This window comes from Salmo trutta, chromosome 26 (assembly GCF_901001165.1).
Source record: "Salmo trutta chromosome 26, fSalTru1.1, whole genome shotgun sequence".
NCBI classification, from domain to species: Eukaryota; Metazoa; Chordata; class Actinopteri; order Salmoniformes; family Salmonidae; genus Salmo; species Salmo trutta.
In genome coordinates, this window is record NC_042982.1 from 9,295,782 (window position 1) to 9,309,645 (window position 13,864).

At 41.5% G+C, this 13,864-nt stretch overlaps 1 protein-coding gene across 6 annotated transcripts in view; it reads right to left on the reverse strand.

Annotated features, from left to right (window-relative positions):
* LOC115163032 (spectrin beta chain, non-erythrocytic 4) overlaps positions 1-13,864 on the reverse strand; it is a 63,905-nt gene that overhangs the window by 14,925 nt on the left and 35,116 nt on the right. For all 6 annotated transcript variants that reach the window (XM_029714611.1, XM_029714608.1, XM_029714613.1 and 3 more), the window contains one exon: positions 120-383. In XM_029714611.1, coding sequence (XP_029570471.1) covers positions 120-383 — 264 coding nt within the window. The remainder of the gene's footprint in view (positions 1-119; positions 384-13,864) is intronic.

The following is a 13,864-nucleotide window of genomic DNA, read 5'->3' on the forward strand; positions in this document are numbered from 1 at the left end:
TTTTCATTATGTATGACAATAGCATCACCATACCCAACAATATTCCCAACTATTCCTAACTGATCACCAAAACCAAAAACTGTAACAGTAGTTGGACCATGTAATGAAGAGGAAGAGACCTGGAGCTTCTTGAGCTGCTTGTTGACGCTAGTCAGGTCCTGACCCTGGTCCACGTAGCCCAGTTGTCCCTCCAGCTGGTGCAGCCGATGGTCCAGGCTGGTGTAGCTCTGCACCAGCAGGTCAGCCCGGTTGGCTTCAAACAGCTGGCGGGCCTTGGCCTGGGTGGTGCTCTCCAGGTCCTGCCAACATTCCCGGATCTCCCCCAGCTTACTCCGCACCACCGGGCCCAGCTCGGGCTTCTCCTGGATCAACTGCTGGCCCTCCTGGAGGATGGAGAGGGGGGGGGGGGGGGGGCAGGTGGAGGATAGGAAGAAGAGGTTGAGAGAGATGTAGGAATGTAGGATGGGGGTTGAAGGTTAGGGTAATGGAGAGGGAGCATGAGGAGATGGGGGAAAGAGGTTAGAGTTATTAGACATTGATGAGTGGAAGTTATAATAACATGAAAATAAAGTCATATTTATATCCCTTATGGAACATTGGTGTCATAAACAATCTACTGTCGTAAATATAGGATTTTATCCATTGAAATCATTCTGTAAATAGTTCCATCATAGGCAGAAACAATTTGTGACTACCACGTTGGCAGTTTACCATATGGGAACATACATTTAAGCACTTTGTTACACCTGCTGATGTAAATTTGAATGAGACGGAGGTGGCTATGGTTTCTCTAGATCTTTAATCTGGTAGGTAAATAAAATGGGTTCTAAGCAACCACGTAAAATGACAAAGAAAATGCCTTCCATTGTTAGCTTGTAAGCATGAGCTGTGATTCAGTGGTACACCTTTACGAGGTTACAGCCTGGGCTCCAGACCAGCTGCTCCTGACTCTGGCCTATCAGTGCACATCAAATTGGGTTAGGAGGGCTTGCTTTGCCCTGGCAGCCCAGAAAACCACTTCACCTTTAGAGGTCTGAGCTCACAGATAAAACACACTTCTCTTAGCATCATTTCACTTCCTGATTGAATCATCTGGTATGGATCTCTCCTTTGTCTGTCTTCATCGGTTTGGAGGTTTCAGGTTTGACTAATTTCTTGTTGATTTCACTCATGACACACTCAGGTGTTTTCAGAATAGATCCAGAATTAAAAGCTCTCTGCATAGTCACGATTCTTTCCAGTAAGCCTAGCTTAATCGCATAACAAGCGCAACCCCAGAGACTGAGGCAGCGAATGAGAGGAGAGCACACTGAGTTGCTGCCTGCCGTGACACACCATCACAGACTCAGAGGCAGACATACACTTGCTCTCTCTCTCTCTCTCTCTCTCTCTCTCTCTCTGTGTCTCTCTCTCCTGTGCGGCTGAGTGCATGCAAGTGTTCCGAGCAACGGGGGTTGTAAACTACGCAATCATCTCACTTAATATTCGCCTCCATGGAGACACATCAGCCAGTGACGACCGGAGAGGAGATTTAACTTACCCATGATCTAACATCCCTCCCCCCCATTTTAATTCACTCTCTGTCAGAGGTGGGTTGTGTGTGGGGGAAAGAGGCTGGATCTGAGTGAGTCAGCACAGCAAAGCTCACAGATATTACGCTCAAGGACATGAAACAAGGCTGGCCTGCCTGAACTCACCATTTCCCCAAGGCACCATAAAGAGCCTATAGGGCCACATTCCCCAAAAATCTGTTTGCATTTCAAGCCCCTGTAATGTAATTCACTCATTGGAGTTAAGTGTGCATTTCATGTGGAAGGATTGAAATGCTAGTTAGTTAATTCACTTTGTGATCAGTTAAAAACAGTCTCCTTCCTCTGAAACACAGTACTGCTTCTGCTTAAGGCTCAATATCTCTATTGTATACTCCAGTTGGGAGGACATTTGCTTTTCTGCTGTGCTTAACGGCTGCACCTCTTCCATCTGATCCATCTCTGTCTTCTCATGATCTGCCCACACAAAGGATGTCCTCATTTGGAGAAGCACACCCCAGCTGCACTGTGAAGGGACACACTCTCAACAGGGCCAAAATATCTCAGCATGCATATGTTACTTTTCAGATCACCAGATGAGTGGGGCAGCAAGGGTATTCTACCCAACTCGTAGACTTTGTCAGTACAATGTTTAAAACAAGTTCATTAGTAACCAAAAGGACCAGGAAAATTAGAATTACCATAATGACCACAAAAATAACAGATGGCAATGAAAAACAGAATCATCACCATGTGATCATGTATGCAATATCAAACATCTGTTATTGAATGATAATTACATCAAGTGTGGCCATTGCGTTTGGCTGGTTGTGTCCATGGACGCTATTGTGTCAATATTACTCCATGTGTGAAGGCCTGGAGGCATAAATCTGCCTGGGAGGACCAGACACAGTCACATGATTATGCTGGGGGTACCATGGCCATATGTGCCAGCAGGCATCAAGAGGAGTCAACATATATCAATGAGTGTTTTGAAGGAAATATCAAGCCTTGTGAAGATTGTCCTATGTCCTTCGTCACTTGATCTAAGGCCATGCCTTATAATGAAGCCAGACATTGTATATGAAACGGTTTATGGGAAGCACATTTATTAATAGAATATTCTGTGTGTGGATAGTGATGTCCTTTTGATGGGTGATCACCTGGAGAAGTAAAGAAACAAGTTAGAGATTCTGGTTCGCTCGCCAACAATTGGTTGAGAGCGCAAACCTGTTGTTGTGCGTCGCCCAGGCCAGTATATAACTCTTTGGCAATTTTGTGCATTCATTGCCTTGTGCTCATGGAACGAGAGATGTGATTTACGATATCATCATCGTCCATGGGTTAATGGTGAGAAAGTTCACGGCTCGAATGCAATTTTGTCTGCTATTTCTGGAGAAGTGCAAATATGATCTGTAAAATGGTTTCCTGATGTTCATAAAACATGACATTTGCGAGCAGTATAACGTTGAGTGGACGTAACCCCTTTCTCTTTATAATGGATCTTTATCCAGCTCCTGTGAAAAGTTTGGATGTGCGTAAAACCCTCCATAGTCTAAGTTGGCTTGAGTGTATTACACGTCCACAGGGAGAAACTGTATTTACAGATAGCCTATTTTAAAAAAGTTGTTGTTTCGTTTTATTCGAATTCGATCTTTTCAGGCCAGACTGCAATTTACAGTAGACCTAGCCCCTATATCAGTGCAAATGCTATAGCCTATAAAAAAAAAGAAAGAAAATATTTTCAGTGAGAAGTAGGCATTGGTCTGAAGCCGAAAAATAAATTCAATTCACAATGTGTACTGCTCTACCAAGGTTTTCCAACACACAACTTTGACCTACAACAGTAGTTACATTGCTTTCAGAAAGTATTCATACCCCTTGACCTAGTCCACATTTTGTTGTGTTACAGCCTGAATTCAAAACGGATTAAATATGTTTTTTTCTCACCCCTCTAAATGCAATAGCCCATAATGACAAAGTGAAAAAGAGTTTAAAAAAAATGTGAGAAATATCTCATTTACATTAGTATTCACACCCCTGAGTCAAAACATATTAGAATCACCTTTGGCAACAATTACAGATGTGTCTTTTTTGGTAAATCTTTGCACACCTGGATTGTTCAATATTATTATTATTCTTTTTTAAATTTTTCAAGCTCAGTCAAGTTGGTTGTTGATCATTTCTAGATGGCAAGTCTTGCCATAGATTTCTATGCCAATTTAAGTCAAAACTGTAACTAGGCCACTCAGGAGCATTCAATGTCGTCTTGGTAAACAACTCCAGAGCATATTTGTGACTTGTTTCAGGAAACTAGGCATATGTCGCGTGTCACTACTTCACAGGAGTGCCATTTGAACGTAAACCTTTTTTAATCAAAATGCATTTTTGGACAGAAATGCCTTCTGGAACATGTGAACTTTAATGTGCCTTAATAACAAACTTGTATGCCATCTGTAAATATGAATAAAATTGTTAAAATGATGAGCCTAGTTGGTTTAGCCACGGAAAAAGAGGGCAACCTTCCCGCTAGCCATGATTGACTGAGATAATGAGTGTGCAGGACATCCCGAGAGATGAGTTTGGATTGGTCTGCCATGTAGCACGTTTCTGTCTATATAACATGAGCTGGTCAGTATGTGTAGGGAATCCTTAATAACGCAACTTTTTTAAAAAGAGATCACTTAGTAGAATTGCATAAGTGTTGCTCTCCACTTTCCAGAGGACCACATTTTAAAATCAGTGGAATTAGAGTACGATAGCTAAGGAGATAGAGAAAATGATGGCGTTTTATTGCAAACATGCAGACAAAGTCGAAAAGAGAACACACAGAAGGCTGTTCTATAAAACACCTGTCTCCGGATTACATCCATGTATACAGGTAAGATAGTCTAGCTAGTTACATTTTCGGATATTAAATGTTTCTAATTTTGTCAGAAAGTCATTTTCATTTCAAGTTAAAGTGTACTGTTAGATAGCTAGCTAGTTAACGTTATGTGTATGATCTGTTTAGTAATATTATTCATATCTCAGAGCCATTTGCATTGCTAGTTACAGTCTAATGTTAGCTAGCTAACATTGAACCTGGTTGGTTAGCTACCTGCAGATTCAGGTAGTAACATTATGAATTGTGATTATGGTTCATTGTTTAGCTAGCTAGCTACATGTCTAAACAAAAGATTCCACTATGCAAGTAACTATTTCAATAGAATTTGTATGATGTCACTGCGTCAACTGTCGATGGAGGTAGCTGGTAAATTCGCTCTGGCTATCTTCTCTAAGCCAGCGTTAGTCAGTTAGCTTGGATGCTTGACTGCTGTTGTTAGGACAGAACACTTGGATCAACCCTACTCCTCGGCCAGAGCGTCAGTGTGCGCCTGAACGCACAGAGAGCGAAACTCTGAATTTATGAATGGACAATCTGAAAACACTCTGAGCTTACGAACGCCCAGAGCACACTCTGGCATTCCAGATTAAATTTATGAACACACCCGTAGTATAAACCAGCCTTTAGTCTTGAAATCTTTGGTTGTTATGTACATAGCTAAAGCTTAAGAGAGTGTGAACGATGCTGAATGGGTGTTGACAAAGAATAGCTCTCCAGTAGGTACCAAAACATTCAAGGGCCCTTTTCTCAAAAGTGAAGTTAGAAGTTTATCAAATTTCAAAGCAGAATTACTTTCCCATTATTCCTCAACTGTAGTGTATTATATACCATTTTCTCGCTCTGAGTTTCTACTTTCATCCAATGTAAAAAACACAATTTCAACTTTTGCTACATAAGACCGAATCCAGCCTGTCGGTCACATTTGGCCTTGTGTTTGAAGTCATTGTCCTATTGAAAGATGAATTTGTTTTCCAGTATATGTTGGAAAGCAGACTGAACCAGGTTTTCCTCTAGGATTTTACCTGTGCTTAGCTCTATTAATTTTCTTTTTATCCTAAAAACACTCCCAAGCATACCCATAACATGATGCAGCCACCACCATGCTTGAAAATATGAAGAGTGGTACTCAGTGATGTGTTGTGTTGGATTTGCCACAAACATAAATCAAATGAAATTGTATTTGTCACATGCGCCGAATACAACCTTACCGTGAAATGCTTACTTACAAGCCCTTAACCAATCATCTAGTTAAAGAAATAGAGTTAAGAAAATATTTACTAAATAAACTAAAGTAAAAAAATCTAATCTAATCAAAAAGTAACACAAGAAAATTACATAACAATAACGAGGCTATATACAGGGGGTACCGGTACCGAGTCAATGTGTGGCGGTACAGGTTAGTCGAGGTAATTTGTAAAGTGACTATGCATAGATAATGAACAGCGATTGGGGGGAGGCGGGGGTCAATGTAAATAGCCCGGGTGGCCATTTTATTAATTGTTGTTCAGCAGTCTTATGGCTTGGGGGTAGAAGCTGTTAAGGAGCCTTTTGGTCCTAGACTTGGCGCTCCTTTACCGCTTGCCGTGTGGTAGCAGAGAGAACAGTCTATGACTTGGGTGACTGGAGACTTTGGCAATGTTTTTGGCCTCCCTCTGACACTGCCTAGTATATACTGTAGGTCCTGGATGTCAGGAAGCTTGGTCACAGTGATGTACTGGGCCATACACGCTACCCTCCGTAGCGCCTTACGGTCAGATGTCGAGCCGTTGCCATACCAGGCGGTGATGCAACCGGTCAGGATGCTCTCGATGGTGCAGCTGTAGAACTTTGAGGATCTGGGGACCCATGCCAAAACATAACAGTTTGTATTCAGTACATAAAGTACATTTCTTTGCCACATTTTTTGCAGTTTTACTTGAATGCCTGTTTGGAATATTTGTATTCTGTACAAGCTTCCTTCTTTTTACTCTGTTATTTGGGATAGTATTGTGGAGTAACTACAATGTTGTTGTTCTATCCTCAGTTTTTTCCTACCACATCCGTTAAACTGTTTTAAAGTCCCCATTGGCCTCATGGTGAAATCCCTGAGCAGTTTCCTTCCTCTCCGGCAACTGAGTTAGGAAGGAAGCCTGTATCTTTGTAGTGACTGGGTGTATTGATACACCATTCAAAGAATAATTCATAACTTCACCATGCTCAAAGGAATATTCAGTGCCTGCTTTTTACTCATCTACAAATAGGTGATCTTCTTTGCAAGGCATTGGAAAACCTCCCTGGTCTTTGTGGTTGAATCTGAGTTTGAAATGCATTGCTCGACTGAGGGACCATACAGATAATTGTACAGTATGTGTGGGGTAAAGAGATGAGGTAGTCATTTAAAAATCATGTTAAACATTATTATTGCACAATCGTCCATGCAACTTATTATGTGACTTGATAAGCACATTTTTACTCATGAACTTATTTAGGCGTATTTAGGGGTTAAATACTAATTGACTCAAGACATTTCAGCTTCTAATTTTTAATGAATGTGTAAAAGTGTCTAAAAACATAATTCCACTTTGACATTACGGGGTATTGTGTCTAGTGCCAGTGACACAAAATCTCAATTTAATCCACTTTAAATTCAGGCTGTAACTCAACAAAATGTGGAAAAAGTAAAGGTGTGTGAATACTTTCTGAAGGCACTGTATGTTGGTCTATTGTACTACCAATGATGTGTAGGCAGGTTACTTAGGATTCCAACCTTCTCAAACAGCCTAATTCATACTCTTAGAGGAGGTGGTCTCACAATAATGCAATGTCTCTGTTCTTTCACTCAGTACCGAGTGAATGTTTATTTCTCTAGCTTGTTTAAAAACAAAAGAGTCTAAAACAATTTAACTTTATCACATAGCTAACTAAGTTAGCAAGCATGGCGTTTTCTTTTTGACTGCGCTCAGGTCTCGCAAGCAAACAATGATCATTATGATGTTATTATTTTACCTGGATGCTTCATGTGCAACCCACACCCGTGCTACTTTATAGTTGTGGATGGCGACTTCAGGTTTTCGGGTACACAGTGAAAATGAACTTGACACTTGCAAATGTGGATTATAATGACAAAAAGAAAATTGCATTGACATTAATGCATAAGGTAAGGAATATAATTTGCTCTGGATCTTTTAACAGTCATACGTCTGTTCTGGTGTGCACATGTATTATAAATTAGCAGCGTGGCGGTTTTCCCAAGTTCAGTGTATCTAACTGGCTATAATAGCATCTAAGGATAATCAGTATGTCACGTCCTGACCAGTAAAGGGGTCATTTGTCATTGTAGTATGGTCAGGGCGTGGCAGGGGGTGTTGTTTTTGTGTGTTTTGGGGTTGGTTTGTTTAGAGGGGATTTGTTCTAGTTTTCATTTTCTATGTTCAGTTTCTATGTGTGGCCGAGTATGGTTTCCAATCAGAGGCAGGTGTCTTTCGTTGTCTCTGATTGGATGCCATACTTAGGCAGCCCTTTTTTCCTTTGGGTTTGTGGGTGGTTGTTTTCGGTATAGCCTGTGTGCGCCTTACGGAACTGTTTCGTCGTTTGTTTATTTTGTTTGAGTGTTCTCTCTAAATAAAGCAAGAAGATGAGCACTATACCCGCTGCGCCTTGGTCTGTCCCTTACAACGCATATGACACAGTAGCTTATTTGTTTGTGCCCTGGTTACACGCAACTGTCCAGGTCAGCAGTTTACACATTTTACTACACCAGCAATAACATCTGCAAAATATGTGACTAATAAAATTGTATTTGATTTGGACTTCAGCCATATGAAAAACCTCTCATAGCACAATATACCTATCTTGCTAGCTACCTTCCTTTTGCTTCTCATCCAACCTGGCGTTAGTTAGCTAGCTACAGCTGTTAGCCTTATGCTAGCTAGCTGCTACTGTTGCGTAGCAAACGAGTTGCACCCGGTTTTAGAACTCAGATTCAGCTGAAAAGATGTTAGCATTGTCAGAAATGCTACAAAAAGGTAGCACATCGTTGGTTTATATTGGGCAGAAATGTGCACGTGAGAGCAGTAAATTGTGAATTGAATCAAAACTGTTGCACCTTAAAACGTATTCAGTCCAAATGGATCTAAGTCTAATGGTCACCTTATGGACTATGTAGCCTCGTTTTAATTCGATGTCTAGAATTTGAGCTAGGTTTGGGCAAAACATTGTCTGACAATCCTAATGCTTACGACCCTTTCAAAAATCCGGTATAGTGGTTCTCGGATCATGACGAGAGGTGGAGATAGTGTTGCGTACCTCCAATGAAGTTGATTTGCAAATTTTCATCAACATTGGTGTCATATTGGCATACACATGTTGGTTGGGAGATTTGAACATTGAGTTTCAACCAATGCATACTATAGTCGCACAAATATGTTTTACAATGTATTTCCATATTAAAGCAATGCAATTAGAATAATGTAGACTGCAAACATGTTAAAAATATTTAGCAAATATTGGGCAGGCTATTGAACTAGGCTATAACGGACTAACATTCGAATTGGAGTTGGTGACAACGCTCTAATAAGCCATTGAGAGGCCAAGCTTCGACAAACTGTGAACTTTATCATTCATCAAAACCCAACCCTTTTGCGACACCGCCAGCTAATGCGCCCATAATTCTGGTTGTGAAAATGTCCGAAATATTTCTGACACACCCCAAACCTATAATGCTGCCACCAGCGCTAAGATTTACCATTACTTTAGGTTTTCAAAATAGTGCCCTTTATGTATTTTTCGATCATAAAGTATAAATACAATGTGAGCATGTTTGACAAATGACACGTTAAGGTTAATCTAAAGAAATGTAAATGATTACCTTGGTTTTTCTCGTTGATTGAAGAGGGTTCTGTTCATTTCCTGGTCTGAGAATTGATGGGCAAATGGGTGCATGCTTAATGGTACAGTTAATGCAGTAGTAGCTTATCCCGGGGGGACTTACATGTTCATATCCCAGATTGTGTTTATGCTCTAAAGCATGGAATAGCACCTGTATTGAAGTGTGTGCTAGGAAAATATATATACACGTTTATTAACTGAACATGTTGTTTGGTATTTCATGCCTTGTGATTGATAATTGACTGTGATGTCAATTGGGTTGTTTTCATCTTTCAAATGCATTATGGGAAGTGTTATTTTAACCCTGTGATTTCCTTGTTAGAGGGAGAGAAAGGGTAAAGTCGGGATGCTTCTGGGTTTTCAGGTATGATTGAAACCCGGGTTTTTCATTTGAGCTCAATTTGATTTAATTTATGTTCCTTGTGTTGCAACGTCCAGTTAATTATTTGTGTATATGTTGTACAGTCGCTGGCTAAATCTTCACTTGCAAATAAAAAGCCTCAATCTGGCAAGAAAATCTGATCTGCATTACTGCCTCCTCACCATTAAAATAATGCCATTGGGTCAACTTTACAAGCCTACATGATATACTTGGCCTTCCATAATATTGTAGTTACAGTATCTTGTATTAATTAAGAAAAGCAAAAATGTTGCCAAGATATTGTGAAGAATCGGTGTTACAGCAATGTTCCACTACCGTTATGAGGACACTGTGATAGCTAGGTATTAGCAATGTCCCGACACTGTTGAACATGGAACTGTATGACATAATTGTCTGCCTCCCTCTACCCCCCCTACCATGTGGTGTAGTCTAGGAAGCTCTGACTGTTCTCTCTCTCTGCTCACTCGCCCTCTCGGCTCACACGCCCCATATATTGCAGCGCCTGCAAAAACACAGGGGTCAAACTCGACTCCCAAAGGGGTTAAGAAAAGAGTGTGAGTGTGCGTGTAGGATACTAGTCGTGGGATGACAGGGACCTAACAGATGGAGTCGCAATTATAAAAGGCAGTGATGATGTTGTTGTTATGGCATCACTGTTAATGCAGTGTCAGGGTAGCTACTGATAATGCTGAATGCTTTTCATAACACACACACGCACGATGCACACACATACACTCTGAAACAAAAGAGAGAGTGAGTCACCTTTTGTAACTTGTCCAGGAGGTCCCTATTATAATAATAATGGTGAGGGGCCCAGAGAATAGAAGGGTGAGATTCACATACTTAATGTAGATATGAGGCCAATTAATTATCTGAAAAACGAGGGGAAAGGGAAGAGGAAATAAGAGCCCATTGGGCTTTGGGTAACAATAGCGTTGAGAGAAACAGTGGTAGGCCCAATTTATAACAAGTTCGACACACTGCAGGGACAAGCACTAGATCCAATGATTACAATCCCGCCTGAAGCGTCTTCAATTCTACACTTCCAAAATGAAGTTAGACACCCAAAGACACCGGTCGTTATCACATTGAACATCGTGTAACAAAATGTCCATCAACTACGTTGTATTGATTTTCAGGATATCAAGGTGGATGTGGTTATGGGTGTGACATTCCATTTAGAAGGAAGAACTCTAGCTGTAGATGCCATCTACAGACCTAGCAACTAAGGGGAAGCCAGCTAGCCATCTCACCTGCATCAGATCCCTATAATTACAGTAGTGAGGGCATACATTTTCATTCTTTATCAGTGAAGTGATACATTTTCTGGTACTCTTCTCACTAGCCCTTTAATACGTCACTTCCAGCTGGACAAATTACCTTCACACATGAGGTACGCAAGCGCAAGCGCGGCCACATATCCGTATCCGGCCAAGTAGCACCTTCAAATAGCTGGATGACTTCACTGCATGTGACGTCGGGGAGTAAATCCACCACATAAAAATGTCAACCACCTTAGAATTGTGACAGTTACAGGGTAAGAGGGTCACCTGCATCAGAAGGCTGGGAGGTTCAGTAACACCAGAGATTCTAGCTGCTATATAGTCCGATACTTTATTTACTCAAAACCTTGGAGACAGTCCTAAACCCTTTCATATATAACCGATTTGCTTTGGGTAAAATGTTCGATAAAGAGCACAGCTCTTGAAAATCCAGGAGGGGGAAAATAATGTTTCCCAGGACTACCCTAACTCAAACCAATTGGGTTGTAACACTAGCGCCACCCCAACAGATTTATCACAGCTACAGCTTGCTAGGCCTGTCCCCTCAGGAGATCTTTGGGTAGTCTTAACATTGGCTATATGAAATAGAGTCTTGCACCCACGTAAGACCACCAACTTGCCCTTTACAGAGGGCTACGTTTGCCTACAGCGATCTCAGTGTTGCCGTTACAGAGGGAAGTCTATAGGCAGGTCAGAGTGTATGAACACAGATGAGAAAATATATGAGACAGAGTACCAGCGAAAACAGACAGTATTATAAACTATTCTGATATGGTTTTATAGAAAAATGTCTGCTGTGCAAGTACAACAGAAAGTTTACATCCATGAAAAACATAATGAATGCCAAATGCAAAACCTCTCCACTGTTATTCAATATTATGGTATAGAATACAGTTTTAATATAAGCCATGCGGTGTAGATTTAAAAAACAAAAAACAATCGGAATAAAGGCTACTCTTTCTAAAATACTGAGATCTTTCTAAGGCATATCTGATATTCATGTCTCAATCTGAGAACAAAACCATGGTCATTATCCTGTATCGTGAACAGAGATAAAACTCTGTCTCGAGTAGATCTGTGTTTGAATTTGTCAAGCAAAGATATATTCATGAACCTCTGTGTTTCTAAACATGTCTGGATTCCAAGCTAGATTTACATAAGTATTCAGACCCTTTACTCAGTACTTTGTTGAAGCACCTTTGGCAGCGACTACAGCCTCGAGTCTTCTTGTGTATGATGCTACAAGCTTGGCACACCTGAATTTGGGGAGATTCTCCCATTCTTCTCTGCAGATCCTCTCAAGTTCTGTCAGGTTGGATGGGGAGCGTCACTGCATAGCAATTTTCAGGTCTCACCAGAGATGTTCGATCAGGTTCAAGTCCGGGCTCTGGCTGGGCCACTCATGGACATTGCCCTGAAGCCACTCCTGCGTTGTCTTGGCTGTGTGCTTACAGTCGTTATCCCTTTGGAAGGTGAACCTTCGCCCCAGTTTGAGGTCCTGAGCACTCTGGAGCAGGTTTTCATCAAGGATCTTTCCCTCAACCCTGACTAGTCTCCCAGTCCCTGCCGTTGAAAAACATCCCCACAGCATGATGTTGCCACCACCATGCTTCACTGTAGAGATGGTGCCAGGTTTCCTCCAGACGTGACGCTTGGCATTCAGGCCAAAGATTGCAATCTTGGTTTCATTAGACCAGAGAATCTTGTTTCTCATGGTCTGAGAGTCCTTTAGGTGCCTTTTGGCAAACTCCAAGTGGGCTGTCGTACCTTTTACTGAGGAGTGGCTTCCATCTGGCCACTCTACCATAAAGGCCTGATTGGTGGAGTGCTGCAGAGATGGTTGTCCTTCTGGAAAGTTCCTCCATCTTCACAGAGGAACTCTGGAGCTCTGTCAGTGACCATCGGTTTCTTGGTCACCTCCCTGACCAAGGTCCTTCTCCCCCCATTGCTCAGTTTGGCCGGGCGGCAGCTCTAGGAAGAGTCTTGGTGGTTCCAAAATTCTTCCATTTAAGAATGATGGAGGCCACTGTGTTATTGGGGACCTTCAATGCTGCAGGAATTTATTTGGTACCCTTCCCCAGATCTGTACCTCGAAAAAATCCTGTCTCAGAGCTCTACGCACAATTCCTTCGACCTCATGGTTTGGATTTTGCTCTGACACGCACTGTCAACTGTGGGACCTTATGTAGACATATGTGCCTTTCAAATCATGTCCAATCAATTGAATTTACCACGTGGACTCCAATCAAGTTGTAGAACCATCTCAAGGATGATCAATGGAAACAGGATGCACCTGAGCTCAATTTCGAGTCCTATAGAAAAAGGTCTGAATACTCAAATTTGCAAAAATATAAAAACAAAACTGTTTTCACTTTGTCATGTGTGTAGATTGATGAGGACTTTAAAAAATCCCTTTTAAAATAAGGCTGTAATGTAACAAAATGTGGAAAAAGTCAAGGGCTCTGAAAACTTTCCGAATGTACTGTAAATACATTTTCAATCATTTTCAGATTTTACAGATCAGGCAACCCCCACACTCTCTCACACAAACACACAGGGCAGGTCACCAGTTGGCACGGCTTCAGATGAGACACACACACACACAGTACGGCTGTGCTACAGTGCGTTTAGGGTGTCTGTCGCAACATGTTTATTTTGTTTTCCCACCAACGTTATGCCAGGGGCCCTGGGGAAAAAAACTGTGTTTCTGTTTGGGTACACAGCATCACTGGGAGACATGTGGCTAATCTTACTGTACCTATAAATACTTTACTGTAAGATGAGCTATATGCAGATAACATGCTTCCAATAATTCTCCTGAGCTTATGGGCTTATGGGCCCATGGGCGTGCCTCCAAGCAATCGTTCCCTTGTACAGTAGCTGCAGTAAGCACTTTCCAATACCACTCCAGTATCTA